General features: G+C 36.2%; 1 protein-coding gene across 1 annotated transcript in view; it reads right to left on the bottom strand.

Moving 5' to 3' along the window:
- Window positions 1-20,077, bottom strand: part of LOC145933310 (protein-L-histidine N-pros-methyltransferase) — a 39,491-nt gene that overhangs the window by 13,667 nt on the left and 5,747 nt on the right. The window contains exon 2 of the mRNA XM_083032896.1: window positions 7,459-7,670. Coding sequence (XP_082889022.1) covers window positions 7,459-7,670 — 212 coding nt within the window. The remainder of the gene's footprint in view (window positions 1-7,458; window positions 7,671-20,077) is intronic.

Raw genomic sequence — 20,077 nt, 5'->3', positions numbered from 1 at the left:
GAAATAATCCCTCGGCGCGCCACCCCTTCTCCACGTAATTACTGGTCATAACCGACCAAGAGACAGAGCGAGATCCTGGATCATCGGGTTGAGTCGATTTTCCGAGAGGGTGAACGAGGCGGCGCCGATACTGCTTTTCCGCTCGGTGCGCGAGAACTCGCGCCTGCGCCTCGTTGTTAATTACACACGGGAGAGGGTTGCCAATCGGAGGAAAAGCCACCCCTCGCGCAAACGCGTTAATGATAATTACTGACCAATTGGACCGGCGCCGTCGCGTCGTGGCGGACCAATCGCAGGATGCTGCCCAGAAAGAAAGGAAAAGCGAAAGCGAAAAAACAGGGTCGGGGGTGGCTCCGAGGTGGCTCGAAAGTGGTCGATCACGGAAAGGTAATCTCGAGTGTATAGGAAATTGCTGACGATGTAAGTGAAGTCATGAGAAATTTAAGAAAATCGCTGGAAAGTATAATTGCTGCGCGATGTACGATTTATTAAGATAAAAACCTTTATCATATTAGTAAGAGTTGATTAAAAAAAAATAGTAACAACCGTGATTACAAAATATCTAATTATTTGTATTCGATGAGCTAATCGTAAGTTCTAAATGTCTTGATAAATTTATTTAATATACTTGTAATGCATTAAATATACGACTTTTAATGTTTTAAAATATATATCTACAACTTTTTTAAAAATAAATCACAGAGGATAAATTATAGGATAATTATAAGATTGTTAAAGATAAAGGTTCGATCTCGCGGAACCGCATTTCCATCGTGTTTCGCTTACTTTTCTTTCAACGCCTGACCGCAGCATGATTTTTATGACCGACGACGAGGTCGATGCATCCGGAAAAAGTGCATATTGCGCGTTACGCATCATCTAATAAATAGCGAAGCGGAATGTAACGCGTCGCGTTTTGCTCTTACTGTCGTTCTCTTCTAATAATTTCTTCCTGGTAACACGTGTGTTACAAACGCGACGATGGCTTGTTTCCGGAAAATTACCGTCTCGACCATCAGCAAATTAGGAAAAAAAAAATAAAAAAGAGGAAGTTCGGCCCGGTCCCCGCGCATTATTATTACTTCGTGGCTTCTTTTCGCTCATTAAAATCGAATTTACCTCGTGGCGCTCGAATACGCCATACGTGTTCGCTCATTTGTCTCATATTTGGCGTATATAGCGACAGACATTAACATACGTGACAGATACGAACTGTAACGTGAGAAAAACGTATCGAATATAACGAATAAACACTTTAACATATCATTCAATAAATGCAGATATACATGAGGATATAATACTCATTTGCAAATGCGGTATTGCTGATATTAATTATTCTAATGACGTCTTCAAATTGTCAAAAGAGATGCTTAGTTTTATTTATTGTATTAAGCATTTAATATTACATAATATAATATTAACGCAAACCAAAGAGAAATAATATATGTATGTAAAGCAAAATGTTTTTTCCATCCCATTATTTACAGTATTTCTAAAAATTCTCTTATCACAGAATTATTAAATAAACATAATTTTATTATATTAAGACGAGTCTCTGTAATATTAAGAGAAACACCGAATTGATAATAGTTAAAGTGGATAGTTATTTTTTATACAATTAGTTTATCTTAATCTCGAATGACTCTCCAAGCTCTCGCTGAGTGAATCAGATCATCTGTACGTGAGAAAAGAAGCCGGAGGTCTGATCACCTTTTAGAAGTCAGATTCGAATAGAGGGGAGGTCGAAGAGGAGATAGGGAGGTAACAGGTGGTGCGCGGAACTAAATACCCCTTTCCTTCACTCGTTTGCCCCACTACCTGGTGATTCTTGTCGGTCCCATACAGGTTGAGGCCCTAAGACAAAAACTAGCTACTGGATTCCGTCTCTGACCGCGATGCTTGATAATCCCGCTCCCTCATTCTCTGCTCCTCTCAACGACCTAACTACGCTAGAATCTCAGCACATCATTTTCTCCTCTTCATTTTCTTCGCATGAATCGGCTACCGAATGATTAACCCTTTGACTGGCGCTCGCGCTATCAATCTGTCCGTTCCGCTGAATCTCGATTTTATTATTTTCTTCGTATTAGAATTATGCGTGGAATTGATACCGCAGGATGTCTTATCACTTACTAGTTCAATTATGAATGGCTCTAGTACCTTTATCTCTATTTATTTTATAATTGCAAATGATAGCACTCACAGCTTAAAGTAATATACAATAATAATCAAATGATTATAAAGTGAAATTTTAAATAGTTATTATACTAATATTTTTTTACTACTGTTTATTAATAAAAATATTTCTCTAATTGTTCTTATTTTTTATGATAAAAAAATATATCTTTTTCGTTTCGATATATATTACACATTATTTTATTTCTGTCAATCACAAGGTCTCGCCATGTATTTTTTTCCCCTCACGTGGCTAATTAAATTTAGCGCATTCAACATGAATCTGGCAGGAATCGGTAGTAAATTAATTGTGCGAGAAACAACGGGGTTGCGAAATTACAAATCGGATCGACTCTCCTTTATTAGACGATCGAAAAGCTCAAATTCGCAATGCATCGCAATGTTCGCGCAGTCTATACGTGCGTTCTCTCGATAGCGGAATGATAATGTTAGAACGAGATCGCCGAACAGGTAATTACGCGCGTAATCTCACAGGAGAGGCGCGCGTCCCGCGGTATATAACAACCGAATTTGCATCGAGATACAATCGGAGAAACGGGGAGAAACCCCTCTTCACCCTATATGTGCGGTTCCACTTGCTCGGGAAAGATTTCTGGGACCGGCAATTAAGAGTAATAACCTATTCCGCCGTGCCGATCAATGTTAATTAACATCGGTCAAACGAACCCCCCCGCCGAGAAAAAGAACGCGAAAGAAATCCCTTGCCGGGATTCTATACGTGCAGACACACCTGCGCGCGTTCGCCAATCCGGCGAAAATTACGCGCAATTTGCGCGAAAATAAAATCAAAATGGACGGGCACGAGGCGGATTCGAAAAGGCAGCCTGGCGTTCTCTCGCCAGGGCGGATGCACGCTTCGAGTGGCTAATTTTCTTCCTTCTCTCTTCGCTGTCCCCTCTCACCCCCCACCGACCCTTTCTCTCCCTGATATTTCGCGTCCTCTTCCCGCGGTATATCTTTTCTCTTTCTTCATCTCTCTCGAGGACGAGACGACTAGCGCTTTGATGGAGGACATCTCGCCGCTAATTATGATTAATTTGTGAGACGAGCGTGCGAGGACCTCGAACCCGAGAGCTACCGGGGGCGCAGGGGATCAGGATGCAAAAGGGACAGGGTTGGGGAAGGAGGGGAGAGGACGTAATTAATATTCTCAGCAGGACAGCGTTGCAACGTCACGTGAACGTCACCCAGGTGACTCCGTCGATGATTTCCCCGTTCCGTGTCCGATGAGCCTCTTTCGGTCCGCGTAATTACGCGTTCGATATAATTGCACGATGATTATTCACGACTGGTTATCCCGCGCATCATTAATGCGCGTGTTATTAGACGCGAGGGAAAGCGCTCGGTTGCGTTTAGAAATGAAAATCATGCGTATATATGTATTTAATTCCTTTGTTCTGCAGATTCTTGAATTTGTAGAATTTTTTAAAGAATCTATATAGTTTTTGAATCTAGTTTCACGGCTTTTTGATTCAATAGATTATCTCTGTATTTTAAATTAATCTAGCTCTTGAATTAGCTGTTAGCAGTGGGTTTATTTTAGTGGGAATGTTTTATTCATATAAACGATATATGTGTACTTATAAAAGGTAATGCGTATTCAAATGAGACTGCTTCTTCGAAATGAATTAATAAGCATGTGATATAATCTCGCGGTAATAATTCGCGACAACAATCTGGCTTTAATGTGAATATTATTAAAGAGAAAACGCCTTTGTAAGATCATAAAAGATTCCGATCGCTCAGAACAGATAAAAGTATAATCTATTTGATGTCTAAATAAACTCTCTTTTAGATATTCTTGATTTTTTGAATCTTGAATTAATTCTATGTTACAATCTTAAAAATTACACATCTTTGATTTTATGAATATTTTATATCTTTAATTAATCTTACACAACGATCGAATTATTTTTTTCATATTATTTTTATCAGTTTTATATATTCATATAAATCATCATAGAATCCGTATATCTCTGTATAAGAAGAAAAAGGAGTCTATAAGTGGTTCTGTCAATTAAGTCGCTAGTTCTGATTGAATTCAATATAATTGCGCGATCATTATTCATGATTGGTCAGCTACTTTCTTTAATGCGCGTATTGTTAGACAATAGCGTTCCTTGAATTTATAAAAGAATGTAATATCCTGAGGATTTGTGGCATTGAGGAAATAATTTTGATTAGATTAAGTACATTAAGAATACTGTAGAAATTAATATTTCAAACAGATGTACGAAGTTAAATGGTAATACCCGATGTAATTTTCATAATTTTATTTCGATATTTTGTAGTCTCGCAATATACCATAATTGTATGCTCGATATAACTGCGTAATAACAATGACTGTTAATTACTGTTTAATACGAATTAAATTGTACTGATGTCACGAGGCCACGATGGTTTTATCATTTTTCAAATCGCGTGTGACCGTAATTATACGTCTAAGGTAATTATGTAATTATCGGTAATTATTTGGTAATTCGAGGTCAATTGTCGCTGCATGGAATTGAAAACCCATTTATAAACTGACAAGGAAATTCTTCCAAGCCATAATTGCTGATTTCGTGAAATTATACTGCGCTTATAATCAAAATGTAATTATCGAAAATAATTCCGAGAAACGCTAATTAAGACTTCAAGGTAAATATTCATAAAAAAAATCATCCTATTTTTCTTAATAATAGATAGTATAATAAAAGCTACACGGAAACACATTAATACGTACATTATTCATTATTACTTAAAATATATATGAGTTTGCTTACTGGCGGGTTATATTTTTACGCTTTTATCTCATTATACGCGAAACAAATCTGCAACAGATGTTATATTTCAAAATTAGCACTCCATTTTTAGAATCTCGATATATGTAACTAACATAGTTGTGAAATGTATTAATGATAACTTTCTAACCTTTTGTGAACAAATCAAAGCTCTATTATCTTGTATTAAAATTCTAAAACGCGGATAATAGCTTCAAAGATAACATCTATCAATATTTTATATATATTTATTTTATTTATATAATTAAATTGAAGATGAGCTCCCATTTTAAACGAATATACGTGTGACCAGTATTATCGACTTGCAATATATCGGTAATTATTATACCAATCAATTCGTGTCTAAAGAGTGAGGGGGAGTGAAAGAAGAGAGGGTCCACAATAGCGTGGCGAAAGGGTTAATTACGTGCGTCTCGGCGATGACGAAGACAAATACCTAAGTGTGATTGCCAGTAGTAAAATTGTCGAGTTTTCGATCAGCTGGTCCCACCGTGACTAAAGTTCCTCGACGTGCCGACCGCGGGAACGATGCTCGATTAAACTCATCAAACCCGGATTGCATCGGATTCGGTGAGATCGTTTTATGTCTCATAGTACTGACGATTCAATAAACACAAAATAAAAAAAAAACTTTTTTCTCGCGACTGTGGATTATTCTCCGTTAGACTGGCGAGCGAACATTAGATTATCTCACATTTCTCAGGCAAGATGCCAACAATTGGATTTGAATTCGTGTCGCGTAATTCACACGATACTCCATATGTCTCGATTGCATATATTTCTTCTATAAATTATTTATATATACTATGTCCTTCTATATATATTTGCTACAGGGCTTTGACACGCATGTGCTATTTATGATTAATTTCTAAATTATATATATAATATATATATTTATATATTTTTATAAATTTTATATTCTTTATTTACTTGTTCTATTTGATCGATTATTAAATTCACATATTTTCGGCATAAATATTCTTTTATCCCGCTAATTATTTCGCTAATAATATTATCAAAAGCAAGAATTACTTTTTCAGAAAATCATGTAAGCTAAATCAGAAATGCCAATAAAAGAAGAAAATATTTAGAAAGGAATAAAAATTGTGAAGAAGAGAATTTTCAAAATATCAGACAGATTCAATCCTCTCTAACATTTTTGAAAAATATAATTATCTTTGTTAACTACACAAGCTAGATTCATATTTTCTCTCATATCTATCGGCTCAAGGGCAACTTGTCAGGCACGATTCTCGTCAATCTTCTGCACTTTTGCTCAACAATCCGACTCACGAAACCGACAGCGAAGGTGTCACGCCTAGTAGCCGTGGCTAGCCTCCGCTGTCGAGAGAAATTTTAATAAACGGTTGTTCGGTACACATCGATCCCGTGTGCATAACATACGCGGCAAATAAGTGTGGAGGTGTTGCCTGGTAGCCGGTAGGACGACGCGGCTGAGGAGGAAAGGTTAATCACCCACGCTGGATTTTAATAAACGGTTCGGGGGGCAAACAAAGCTGGCCATCAATAACCACGGCGCTGCTTTTCTCTCTCTCTCTCTCTCACCTTCTCTCGCTCGTATATGCTTCGTCTTACTCCCTTCTTTCCAACACCGAGACCCACCACGCCAGGCTGACCGACCCGCAGCCATGCCAGGGCCTTTGCCACCAGCTTGTCGAGCCTCGCAGCGGACAGCGAGATAGGCGGAGATCGTATCTCCGTGGTTATTAATTAACCGGCGAGAAGGGAAGGCCCCCTTTCATCACTTCGCAAACGATCTCGCCTTCAGCGAGAGAGGACTTTCGGCCTTGCCCTAGCATATATAGATAGCGCATATACAGACGCAACTCGAAGACTTTTCGCTTGATAAATCCGACGTCGTATCCAAAGGGACAGATATGTTACGAATATGAGTGGAGGCCAAATTAGTCCAAATTAGAGTCGAAATTACGCATTCTTATCAAGCATATCTCGGGGACGTGCAATCATGCAATTATTTTATGTTTTATTAGTTTATACGAAATGTAAGAGTAATGAAAAATATATCAATTATGAATATTAATTACGAGCATAGATTATGTATTATAATATTTTACTATTTGAGAAATTATAATCAAAAAGGTAAATATCATTTTCCTTTTATATCTTACTTTAACTCATACAAAAATAATCTCATATATTACAACTATAAAAATTTTAATTATTATCAACATAGACAAATATTAGAATTGTATAATATAAATAAACGTAATTTCTTTATTATCTGTTTAAAAATAATTTTTGTACTTATTTTAATTATATTAATAAAAATACACGAAAAATATAGATAAAGGGATATTTCTGCAGTGAATGCACCAAAAATGTGTGATTATCTTCCATGATATGAAGTTTGCAGAAAAAGTAAAATCAACGAAATTCGCACGTCCGAGATATCTTGCGCAAAAATCAATATGAGGCGGTGTAAATAATGAGCACTTACCCGTTTATGGACGTTCGACTGATGAACCAGGATAACGCCGACCGGGCTAACGAGTGCCAAGCTTGTAGAGGCAACGAGTCGGATCTCTCCGCGGATCTCACGAAGAAAATTTCGGTGGCTTTGTCGGGCTGGTCCGAATTAGGACCGGTACCGAGTGGGACCCACAGATCCAGCAAATCTTCTCTGATCTTGCTTTTGTCCACTCTGTACCACTGTAAAAATAAAGCACGACTAATTGATTTTGACTTACATTTTTGTCTTCTTAAATACTAAATTAATGCAAATTTATCTTATCAAGATTTTTATTCAATACTATTAATAAATTATTTTATTCGATTTTATTTTAGTGTTACTGAATAATTGATCAATTAATTTTATATGCCTGAGATTGCGCTAAATATTTTATAAAATTAAAGCTAAAATTACTTCCTAGAATAAATCTTTACAAAATTCTATAGAGTCTGTAATTTTATGTATTTTTACATTCATGTATGTACATATATATTATTTTTATGTAATGTCATATTTCAAGAAAAAAATATGGTAAGTTGGGGTATAATGCCGCAATGAAAATTGATTTTCTCAGAATTTTACGCAATCTTGCGGACGAAATCATTCGATCGCTAAAATCATCGCGCCGTACAAAGTACATCAATTTGCGGGAATAAAATTCGCGAAGCTCCAGCACATTCCATTAACGTCCCGCACCAGGTGGGCCGCCCAAAATGTATTTCTCGCTTCATTACAACCGCGTATTACGGTATTAATGATACATATATTCTTCCGTTGAATCAATTTTTCCCCTCGAAACCGCACGACATTTCGAGAGTTGCGCAATTACGTGCTACTTCTTTCGGGATTTCTTCTCTCATTTCTTTCCCTCGCTTTTGGAAATTACATACGTCATCGACAAGAGAAGAGGGCATTCGATCGTTCGACCGCCGATTTTGGTTCAAACGTCGAATTTCGACACGTTAATACGCGAAAATAAAAATTCGTGAGACCTTATATTTCATTAAGGCACAGTGCGACCGAGGTACGTTTCGCATTGCGTCAGGGTTGAATATTTTTCGCTTCATTATCAAAGGTGCGTATCGTGACATTAACGATACTCTCCCCGCTCTCTCGTCCTCGAAGAGAACCGCGAAACGCCACACAGTCCGAAAAGCAATTACGTTGACCGGTCGGTCGGTCCACCGGGCTCTGCGCTACACGACAGATATCCGATTTCACCGTCAGCTTCCGAGAATAAGAACCAATTACGCGGCCCCGGGGCATTAAGGAATCGATCTAATTTGCGCGCGCGCGCGGCGCGGCGCGGGGTGGAGAGGCGGCTATTAATGGCGAGAGAGCCGGCCGATGAAATTATACGAAAATGTAATCAAGGCGCTTTTTGTCTCGTTTCGCTCCGAGCAGGGCAGAAGCGTAATTAGGAATGCTTTTGCGCCTCGCGACGGGGGACACTTGTTGCTCGGCTCCGCTCCTCTCCCGCTCCCTCATTTTCTCACCCGCCACTGTCTACCTCTCTCTTTCTTCATTTCATCACCCTACCGTCTTCCTTCATCTCGCAATTGTTAATCGCTACTTCTCGTTCTCCCCTCATCGTTTCTCTCTTTCCCCTTCTCTTCTCATTGTAAATCTCTCTCTTTGCCTGTCCTATACTCTCGCGCGGTTCTTCGGTAGTCGAGTGCTCGAAAAAGGAGAAGGAGCCAGCGAGGGAAAAAGGCCGGGAGATGGAAGGACCTCGCCGCAGAAGGAGAGTAATTAACACCCAGGTGCGCGGCCCTAAGAAGTCGTTTATGGATTGCTCGGCTGCCGCGGCCGCATAGTCGGCCATCAATTAGATTCTCTAATTAAAACAGTCCGCTCATCTCGGCGCGGCGGTACACATTAACTCTACCGGCCTCACCAAGTCTCACCAATCGACTTTGTCATCGTCCACCGGGCGGTGCTGCAACGGATTGTCACGTTTCTTGTTCGAGAACCTGAGCAGCTTGCCCGGCATCGATAAGACTCTCGCGATATAACACCACAACTCATTTACGATATGAGAATGTCGGACTTTTGCAAAATGCTTTCAATCGATGCTGGATGAGTAATCGTGTTTCAAACGAGCTTTCCTTACGGTCTACATCCTTGAAAAATAGAATCTTTTTAGACGATTCAAAATAATCTCATAATGCACAGTGAATCGCAAAATTTCATATAAACGAACGTAATTTGACTTATAATTGCACTTTTGCAGCCTTGGCAAAATTGTATTTTTGAATATGAATCTATTACCGAAAAATGCATGTATTATAATATAATGTTATACATATGTCAAATAAAATATTTTATGCTTCAATTTAATATAAAACACATTATAAAATTAGTAATTAAATGCACACTAAATGTCTCTATTTATTTATCATTGAGGGAGAAAGAGAGACAATGATTGTGTGTGCCTGAAATAATGAAATAAAAAATCAAATAATTATATAACAGCAAGCAAAATACCTTTTATAGTGCTTTAACGCTTAGCTTTTCCCGCCTCTATTTTGCTTCTGTTGGCGTAAAAAGCGCAATCATCATCTTCAAGGATAATATCGAAACAAAGAAGCCCGGCAATGCGTGAAGGTGCGAAGGGGAGCGCGTCTTTGTGACGTTCGCTCGGCGCGGCGCGGCGCAAAGAGGACGCCGCGCGTGCAATTTTAATTATGGCTACCAGCGTGTGTCGCTAATTGCAGGTAGCCCGATGTGCTCACCCCACGTCATCACACTTTGATTCGACTTTTTCCCCCGGGGCATTACAAATGGCTACTGACGTGGTCGCGCGCGCTCCCGGACAGCATTCCTCTTCGTGTCATTAGTGGCGAGGACTTTCTGCGCAGCGCGGGACCCCGAGGAAAGAAAGGAAGGAAGGAAGGAAGGAAGGAAGGAAAGGATCTGTTCAAGGAGAAACGTAGACGAAGAATCGCAAGACAATCGACTGTACTACATCTCCCTGTTACTTTCCGTGTGTAGCACGCACCAATCGCGCCTCTCGGCACCAACAACAAGTAGCCGACTCGGAAATCACAGCCATCTAAATCAACGTCGCACCTTCACCGCGACGAACCAGCGAAATAACGCCGAGAGATTTGACGTCCTCGAATCCTCGCGAGATACGTCATTTTACGGTTCATTTAGGCAAAGTTATGAGATTTTGAGATTTCACGAATACAATTAATTTCTATTCTTTATAACATATTGTGAATATTTAATTTTCGACTATCGAAAAATTCGACAGAGATGAATAATGAAGATTTTCAATAAAAAAAAAAATTAATTCTAAAATTCCTGACTATTTATTTCACGTAAAAAAATTCTAGAGATAGAAGAATATTGTATACAAATTTATCGAGGAATGCATCGCTACAGGGATGCGCGAGCACGATTTTATATAGTCTCAAATATAAAATAACAGGGTATAGCATGTTCCTGTTACGTGATTATGCCGTTTGCCTTGCAACAACGGCGAGAAGGAAGTCTATGATTTCAGATCCGCGAGTGAAGTTTGTTGATCATCGCGGAGTTACGTTTGAAGATGCACTTCGTCCGAGATGGTTATGCGCCGCTTTATGCCGGCGCGGAACGATGCATGGGAAAACTTGTAAAACGTAAACGTGGAAATATAAACTGCAATGTTGGGTTATTATTTAGATGGTCAAACTATGTTTCGCGACATGCTTTTGCAAAATCGACGTATTCAAATTGTTTTTATATCCATTGCGCCGGTTATACGACGTATCACAGCTACAAATCAACTGGATCTTAAATTCTGGCAACATGCATCGTAGCATATAGCGTTATGAGTTACAGAAAATTATAGCATGTTCGATCAATTCATTAGTATTTTAATTATTTTGTTATTTTTTCATTTAAATAAAAAAATATAAATCCTAATATACATATGCTATAAAATTGTTTATATCTACACATCTTCATAATTAAATCTTGAATTAAAATTTTGAAACAATATATATTGTATAAGTGTCAATAACAGCTAAATAATTTATGTCTCAAATGTTTACTATTACAAAGAATGATAGCGTAATTTTCTAATAATACGGAAAAGATGATTTTTTTTTATGAAAGATTAAGATCAGTATTCTTCTCACATGTTAGCTATGCTCAAACACCCTACTGCTCCCCGACGAGATTGAAAACTACCAGAGTTCTCTAACATCGCTCGCACAGCTTCGAGGTTCTTTCCTTCTTTTTCTCGCGTCCGGAAAGACGAGAGAATCGAGCGGGGCACGCGTAAACCCGGCGCAAACTATGGGCGATAAACAACGCCGTGTCGAGCGGTTTATGCTTTCCGCGCGGAATACATACTGGGGATGTTTGGCCGCGCAGGGGCTCCCCAGATTCCTGAGGCGTGTTGGATCGCGAGTCAAACGCATTCTCTTCCTGCGCCATTATGTTATTGCTGCCAGGGTGGCGGCAGGTCGACAGACGTTATATCGGCGCCGTGGGAGAGAAGCAGAGAGCTTCGTCTTTCAACAGACTTTTTTTTCAGAGAGAGCGAAAGAGCTTTTCTTCTCGTCGCGGCGAAAGCACGTGACGAGATTTTGCGCTTTACAAAGGAATTCGATCGCTCGGAATCGAAATTAGAAGTTATGTTCGAGCGAAAGATCATGTGCAAGGGTGAAAAACATTACGAAAATAATTGCTTAAGGGATTGGTATAAATATATGTTTATTTCGTTTCATTTCGTAGAATAATGAAATCTAAGAAATTTATAGAGAAAAGCTGGTCTATCGTTTTCATTCTTTCAAATAAGAAAATGTATATTAAAAGTGCAATGAAAGGTTTGTCTACATAAGATTAGGAAAAAACTAATTATCGCCGTTAATAACTAAAATATAAAAAAAATGAAGGAGCGTATTTAAAAATATCAAAATTAAAAATATCAATGTTCGTTGATCACAAACAACCGAAGAAGAGCACTGGAGGTGGAGCTAGACTGGCACTGCCAGGTTCGGAACGCGCAACGATACGTCGCGCCGAGTCGTAGTGGTGAAACATTGTAGCGAGTTCCAATAGTTTTGAGCAGAGTTTTAAGGTTCTTTTAAATAGTTATAGTTCCTGATTATTTTTTGAAAGAGTTTTGCAATTTTTATAGAGATAAAAAAACATACTTTCAATATTGAAAAGATAGATTTTTTTATCTAAAAATTGCAGAACTCTTTAAAAAGATAATCAGGAACTATATAACTATTTAAAAGAACCTTAAAACTCTGCTCAAAACTATTAGAACTCGATGTGTAAAAAAATGTGAAGTTGACACCCCTATTTTTTGAAACTGATTTTCGTTATCGTAATGACCGGAACTATTTCTAAAAATTATCAAGAACTCTTCCTATGGTTCTAAATAACTCAGAACTCTTAACAGAACTATGATAGCATAAACATAGAGGTTCCAACTTCACACACCCCTGATTATATATGTATATATTTCCTTTTACTTTCTCATCTCTTTATGTCTAAGCAATAAGATAATTTTTTAAATACTAAAGCTTTATAAATATTAAAAATTTCCACGTCAAGGAGTCAATTTGTGAAATTTTATTGAACGTAGGTAAAAAGTCTGCGAAGCCGCTCTGACGAAGAGCAATCGGCGGGAAACTAAAGAAGTGATGGAAACGCGAAGCAAACTGGTAACTCTTTCGCAAAAATCACACGAAGGGAATGCTGCACGAATGTCTTGATTGGGAAAGCAACGGCGGTGTAACTAACCGTGAGAAGTTTCCATCGAGATCGACGATCGACTAACGAAGCCGACCGCGCCTAGAATATCACTTCGTTTACGCCAAAAGGAAAGCTTTTTGGATCCGGAAAACACCTTCAGAGTAGTGATGAAGAAATGGCCACGGCAGATAATCAACATTATAAGCCTTTAAGTAGCAAACTAAAATTTTATAATTTTCAATATTTGACAAAATATTGAAGGTAACAGAGAATTTTATATAAAAAGTAATTCTTTAATTACTAATTATAATACTTATAAAAGATAATATATTAATAATATTATAATATTATTAGATAATATTTATATTTTCTATATTTTATCATACTAGAACAACACAAACGCGCGCTACGCGCGTCATTCCTCAATTTTATATAAAAAAGAATGATATTTTTATATAAAGTTTGTTTAAACTTGATTAATATTTTTTGATAGAAATCAGCTGATTAAAGCGTTAATTTGCTAATTAAATTTTAAAATAAAAATATGTTATAAAAATTAAAATAATAATGTTATAATACTTTAAACTCGAATAATATTTTTTGACAGAAATCAGCTGATAACTGTCAAAAATATTTATCGAGTTTAAAGTACTATAACATTTTATTTAAAACATATTATTTTATAATTTTTATTACATACTAATATTTTAAAATTTAATTAACAAATTAACGTTTTAATCAGCTGAATTTTCAAATAATAATATAGGTTATAAAAATTAAAATAGTAATATGTTGTAAATAATGTTATAATGCCTTATCTGCAATTAATATTTTTTGACAGAAGTCGGCTGATAATTGTCAAAAGTATTAATCGAGTTTAAGGAATTATAACATATTATTTAAAACATATTATTATTTTAATTTTTGTCACATATTATTTATTATTTTAAAAATTAATTAGCAAATAATAAACTCGATTAAAATTTTTGACAGTTATCAGCTAATTTCTGTCAAATACTATTAATCGCAGATCAGGCATTATAACATATTATTTACAACATATATTACTATTTAAATTATTTTTAACATATTATTTTAAAATTTAATTAGCAAATTAATGCTTTATTAATATTTTTTGACATTAATATCAGCTGATTAAAGCGTTAATTGCTAATTAAATTTTAAAATAATATTGTGTGTTATAAAAATTAAAATAATAATATGTTTTAAATAAAATGTTATGTACTATAACTCGATTAATATTTTTTGACAGTTATCAGCTGATTTCTGTATCAATCTTTTTAACATAAAAATCGATGAATGCCGCGCGCTTGTGTTGTTCTAGTCTCTTTCTAAAAAAAGGCATGTTAAGTCGATTCTCGCAAGTATTTTGTTCTCTTTTTTGCAATGTTGATTAACTGCCTCGATTTGCATTATATTCATAGTATCGAGATGCTGTCATCGCGAGGGTTAGCAGTTTGTTGACAGTTTGTCCAAAATAAAATTAAATAAAATAATAATATGTTTTAAATAATATGTTTTAATACTTTAAATTCGATTAATATTTTTGACAATTATCAGCTGATTTCTGTCAAAAAATATTAATCGCAGACAAGTATATATTGTAAGTATACAATATTATAACATATTATATTATTTGCAACATATTATTATAATTAAAATAATAATATTTTGTAAGTAATATAATATGTTATAATACTTTATCCGCGATTAATATTTTTTGACAGAAGATAACTGTCAGCTGATAACTGTCAAAAATCGGGTTTAAAGTATTATAACATATTATTTAAAACATAATATATTATTTTATTTTATTTTATTTTGGACAAATTGTCAAACTACCTCGCGATGACAGCTGCTTGATGCTATGAATATAACATATAACATATACATATAACATGCCTTTTTTAGAAAGGGATATTGTTATTTTAATTTCAATATATTTTTATTTTCTTATCTTTTACTTTCAATAAAATAAGTTTTTCAATTCTCTAAAAATTCTTCATACTTTTTATACAGATAAAAATCTAATAATTAATGTTGAGATATTAATAAACGACCACACACACACTAACGAATATAAATTGCTTTCATATTATTTCAAGATAACGAAGAGCAGCTATGTAACGTATATGAATGGACAGTTCAGTGTTTAAGATCTCTATCGGACGCACGGACACACGAACACGTACGAGAGAACAATGAGAAGATCCGTCCGATTGCCATCCGTTTTTTCGGTGCGGCATGAGGTCGATCATGCGTGAAACGCATGGACAAAAAAAAAGCGTTCTCTTGTCGCGTATATTCCTGGACCTGTACTTGCTCCGTACGTATTGTGCCCCCGAGGAACATTTCGAGAACAAGTCGATAACAATCTGTACTGTCCGTCTCGCGGTTTCGTTATCCGATCCGTATTATAGCGCGAGCGAAATAACATGCAAATTATAACGCGCGGCTATCCGGAGCTTCTCCGATTTCAACGATGCTGGGCTCATTTTTCGCACTTCCGCTACACATTCGCGTCCTTTTGATTCACGCCTCAATTTTGTATCAAACGGCGGTCGCAGAATTTTTTACAGAAACAAGATTGCGGTAAGCATGGAAAAAAAAAAAAAAAAAAAAAAACCGGAGGTGTACCTAAATCTCTCCAAAAATTCTGTATCAATTAAGATGGACACAATCACATTTTAATTCGTGACAATCTTTCATATACTTGAAGTGAAGAATTATGAGTAATGAATTATATTTTTGAAGTCTTTTAAAATCTATGTCAGATAACACTAATAATATCAAGTTAGAAATAAAATATTAACTAGGTGTCGAAATTGATTTGAAATGGAAAAGATTGATTGCTGTGCAAGTATTAAGTATGAATTTCGATGTGTTAGTTTAAGCATGTGCAATTTTGGTACGTCATCATATTTTGCAACATTATAATCAAGTGAAAAAAATTAATTATAAAATTATAAATTCCAAAATATTGAAAGAATTATATGTATGCGGATTTATTATACATATAAAATTATATCTGCATTTTCAGCAGAAAATATTTATCCACTAAAAAATGTCTAAAAAAATTAATTAAAAAATATGTTAATGCAATTTATAATAAAGATATTATAATTCATACATGTTATTCATGTGTTTATAGTTTATAGATCAATATTATCTACTGTCAAATAATATGTTAAACATATATAGCCGCATATTACGTTTTGGGTTTTCTTTCTTTATGGAGTTTTAGAATACGTCAGCCGCAACCATAAAAAAAGCAATACCTTCATAAAAAAATAAAACCGAATAAATGTCCGAGAAAACGGGGCTAACGAGATCTCTCTCATCTCTGCCATTTTCACAAAGGCCGTCTCGCGCAATTTTAAAGTTGGCGTTTTAAAATCCAAGTTTCAGCTTCGCGTGAACTTTCGGCGACACAAAGCGCACATCTTTCTCTTTTCGGATTATTTCGACAGATATATCATTTCCACCTCGGAAACTGGTACATTATTTCTCTCGTACGTGCGCGCAAGGATGCAAAAAAATGCGACTGCGAATTTGTCAGTCGAATTCTAATTCTTTAGAAATCTTTATGGTCATTTACGATGAAGGTGTGTATGATTATGACGTGGAATAATTATAAAAAACTTGCATTTAATAATAATTTAATATTAAGAAATTCTAAAATTAATAAAAAAAAACATGCTTTCATGTGTATAAGATCTTGATTATGAGAGGACTCTTAATTATATTCATCTTTTAATTGCAATATTAAAAAGATAAGCGTATATATGCAGAAAAGTCAGACGTGCGTGAATCACGTGTACGATTCTACGGCACGATAAGCGAAGATCCGCCGGCTATCCGGATTTATCGCGGATCCTCCACGTCGAGATCCGTCTTCGCGATGCTGGACCAGGCGGGCAAGAAGGAAGCGCATCTCGCGAGAAAGAAAGGGTCGTAAATGCGCGCGAGACACATCATCTGCTCGGTTCGCCAAACAATCCTGTGCGTCTCCAATCACGCAGCGATAGCATATCTAGCAGTCTCTCTTTTACGCTTCTATGAATAAGCTGCGTAATGAATATTATAGAAACGGAGAACGGGGGAGGAGAATAGACAGCATCGTGCGTGCGGTTGCGATCGCGCGTTGATAGGCATGCTTTAACGTTGGTATTTACAGCAAGCTCACGTCACGGAATCGCCGAGATAACGTCACGTATGACGGCATGGGCATCTCGTACGACTCCGTAAAATGTTACGCAAATTGTAATCATACTGCAACGGATTGTTTATTGCATATTATCTGAATACTTCCGCGTAGCTATTCCTCTTCTACAACGCGTTGGAGCATCGATGCAACTGTAGCGTTAACACGTGCGCCGTAAATTCGCGCCCGAGGCTATGCGGATTTTGATCGATCGACAAGTGATTTTGGATTAGTGATGTTAGTGATCCGACTTTGTGACTGATTGATTGATTGATAAAAAATTATGATATAAAAAGATCGATTAATCTGTCAGAATATAAACTTGCAGATTAGAATATGATATATTAATAATCAAATATACAATTTTGAAATAAAATAAACTGCAAGAGTGATAATTTTTTTTAAATATCATATATGAAAAAATGTGTGTGTATAATATGTAAATAGTAAAATAATAACATTAATAACATTTATATAAAATCGTAATATTGACCTAAACATATATATATTACGATAAATATTAATCAGTTTATCATTTTCTCTTCGCGACAATCGATTATATCTGCTTCTTCTCCCTCTTGTTTCCGTTTGAACATTATCATTGCGAGTACCGCTATAATTGCTTACTACTTCGCGATCTCACGCATCCGTGCGTCGATGACTCAGGAAACATTGATCGTGGCGATCGTATACAACATACTTAAAATTCCTAAGAAACGGGACGCACGTTCGTATAGAAAAGCATGGGAGAAAAGGGAAAGGACGAAACAAGGGTCGTATGCAGGACAGAGGGGTAGGACAACATGGGAGGGAGAACATGGAGCAAGGACGAGATATACTCGTCTTGTGCACGTCTTTCTCCCGGATCCCTCGCCTCTTTCCTTCCCTCTCTCAGGAGCCTCATCCATCAGTCACTTAATATTTCAAAGCAGCGCCCTGTGCAACGTTTTCCCTCCCTCTCCTCCCTTCGTTCACGAGACGCGCGAACGTCGTTGTGAGCCCATGTCGTTCTTTTTAAAAGCTTAAAACACCAGAGCGGAGTTGCCGCATCAACACAGCCGAGAGTAAAGTTTTTAGACTTTGCTAAGGGAGATATTAGAGCACGACGTCCTCTTTCCCTCCCTCACCTCTCGAACGACGAGAACGAGAGGATGACGATGGCAGCGGGGATACGAAGTGATGTCTCGCGTCGATTTCGTAAGAAGGGGAAAAAGAAACCTCGCGGGGCATCTCATCCCCCAGCTTCCCTCTCGTCTACTACCCCTTGGCTCCGCTCGAAATTCAAATTTCTCGTTTCACGCGACCGAATGGGATTCTTCCCTTCTCCCGTGAGCGAGCACCTGCCCAAGTACGCGCCGCAGTCGTCGGAGTCGAGATCGATTCGTTCCACGTCTCTTACGGAAAGGAGTAGGATGAGGAGAAAGATGGTATGCTCGCGGATACGGAGATAAAAGCCGCTGTTTTTCTCGCTTATCGCGCGGACGAGATGCGACCGGATTGTCCGGATTGATTCGAATGATGAAGATGAGCTCGATTTGAGGATGTAATTTCGACTGCAAGTTCAAGAATCGCAGGGTGCAAGATTGTAGAAAATTTCTTATAAAAAGCGAAACTTAGTCAAGAGCAGAGAGACAAAGTTCTTAGAATGCCTGAATATAAATCAAAATGAATAGAACAATTCTAGAGAATTACTTTCTGAGAATGAAACTCTTGAATATTAGCGTCGTGTGTAGTGTGGAAAAATTTACTTTTAAGAAAAAATGAGAGTAGAATTTAATAAAAATTGTTCGTGATACATAATCGATGAGAATTATCTACGATGCCAAAAATATTGAGGCACGTACTTTTTTTTATGCTTTATGTTTTCTGGAAACTTTCAGGAAAGTTTGGAATAATTCGAGAAAAATCCTGAAAAGATTCAGAATTTGTCTCTAGAGTTTGTCTATAGAAATGTGTAGTAAATATATGTGAAGAAAAAATTATGTAAGAATTTTTTTTCAAAATATAAATATTTCGAAACAATTATATATAATTTAGTATTTTAATAAATTAAGTAAATTTTTATTTACCAAAAAAATAAAAAACAAATGCGTAAATATATAAATGATTCAAAGGCCCAAATAAGAGAGAAATTATCAGCTTTAAATTATATCTAATTTAAGATAGGAAAGTATTGTTGAACCGATAACGATATATAAACAGATAACGTTATCTTTCCATTTTATGCAGAATAACGGAGAAAAAACTCTGTGTTCCCTCATAATAATTTATCATTTATAGTATATAATGCATTAATATATATGTAAAAAATAATATATAATCATTAATATAATACTGTTAAAGTAATTAGCATTCCACGTATATTTAATTAAATTATTTTAAATAAATTTTTTTTAATATTTACATCATAAAACATTTAAGTTGTCTTTTAAAATTATAAAACATATTAAATATCACGTTCAATTTTATGACAAAGCTCATTGTACCATATCAATCTCGTGTTAAACGCGTTAAGCAATTTAATCAATTAAATTTCTCCAGAGATTGCAAAAAATAAATAAGAACTAAATTGCAAACGTATTTGATATTGAAAGTTTGAATGAAAAATAAATAAGTTCGTTTTTCTGATCGTCAAATTAAGTAAATAAATTATATTTATCATTTAATTTTCAATAATTC

The sequence above is a fragment of the Prenolepis imparis genome, unplaced genomic scaffold, assembly GCF_030444845.1.
Source record: "Prenolepis imparis isolate NDT839.2.m4 unplaced genomic scaffold, iyPreImpa1.0 SCAF_3, whole genome shotgun sequence".
In the NCBI taxonomy this organism is placed as follows: domain Eukaryota; kingdom Metazoa; phylum Arthropoda; class Insecta; order Hymenoptera; family Formicidae; genus Prenolepis; species Prenolepis imparis.
This window is presented reverse-complemented; position numbering and strand designations above follow the sequence as displayed.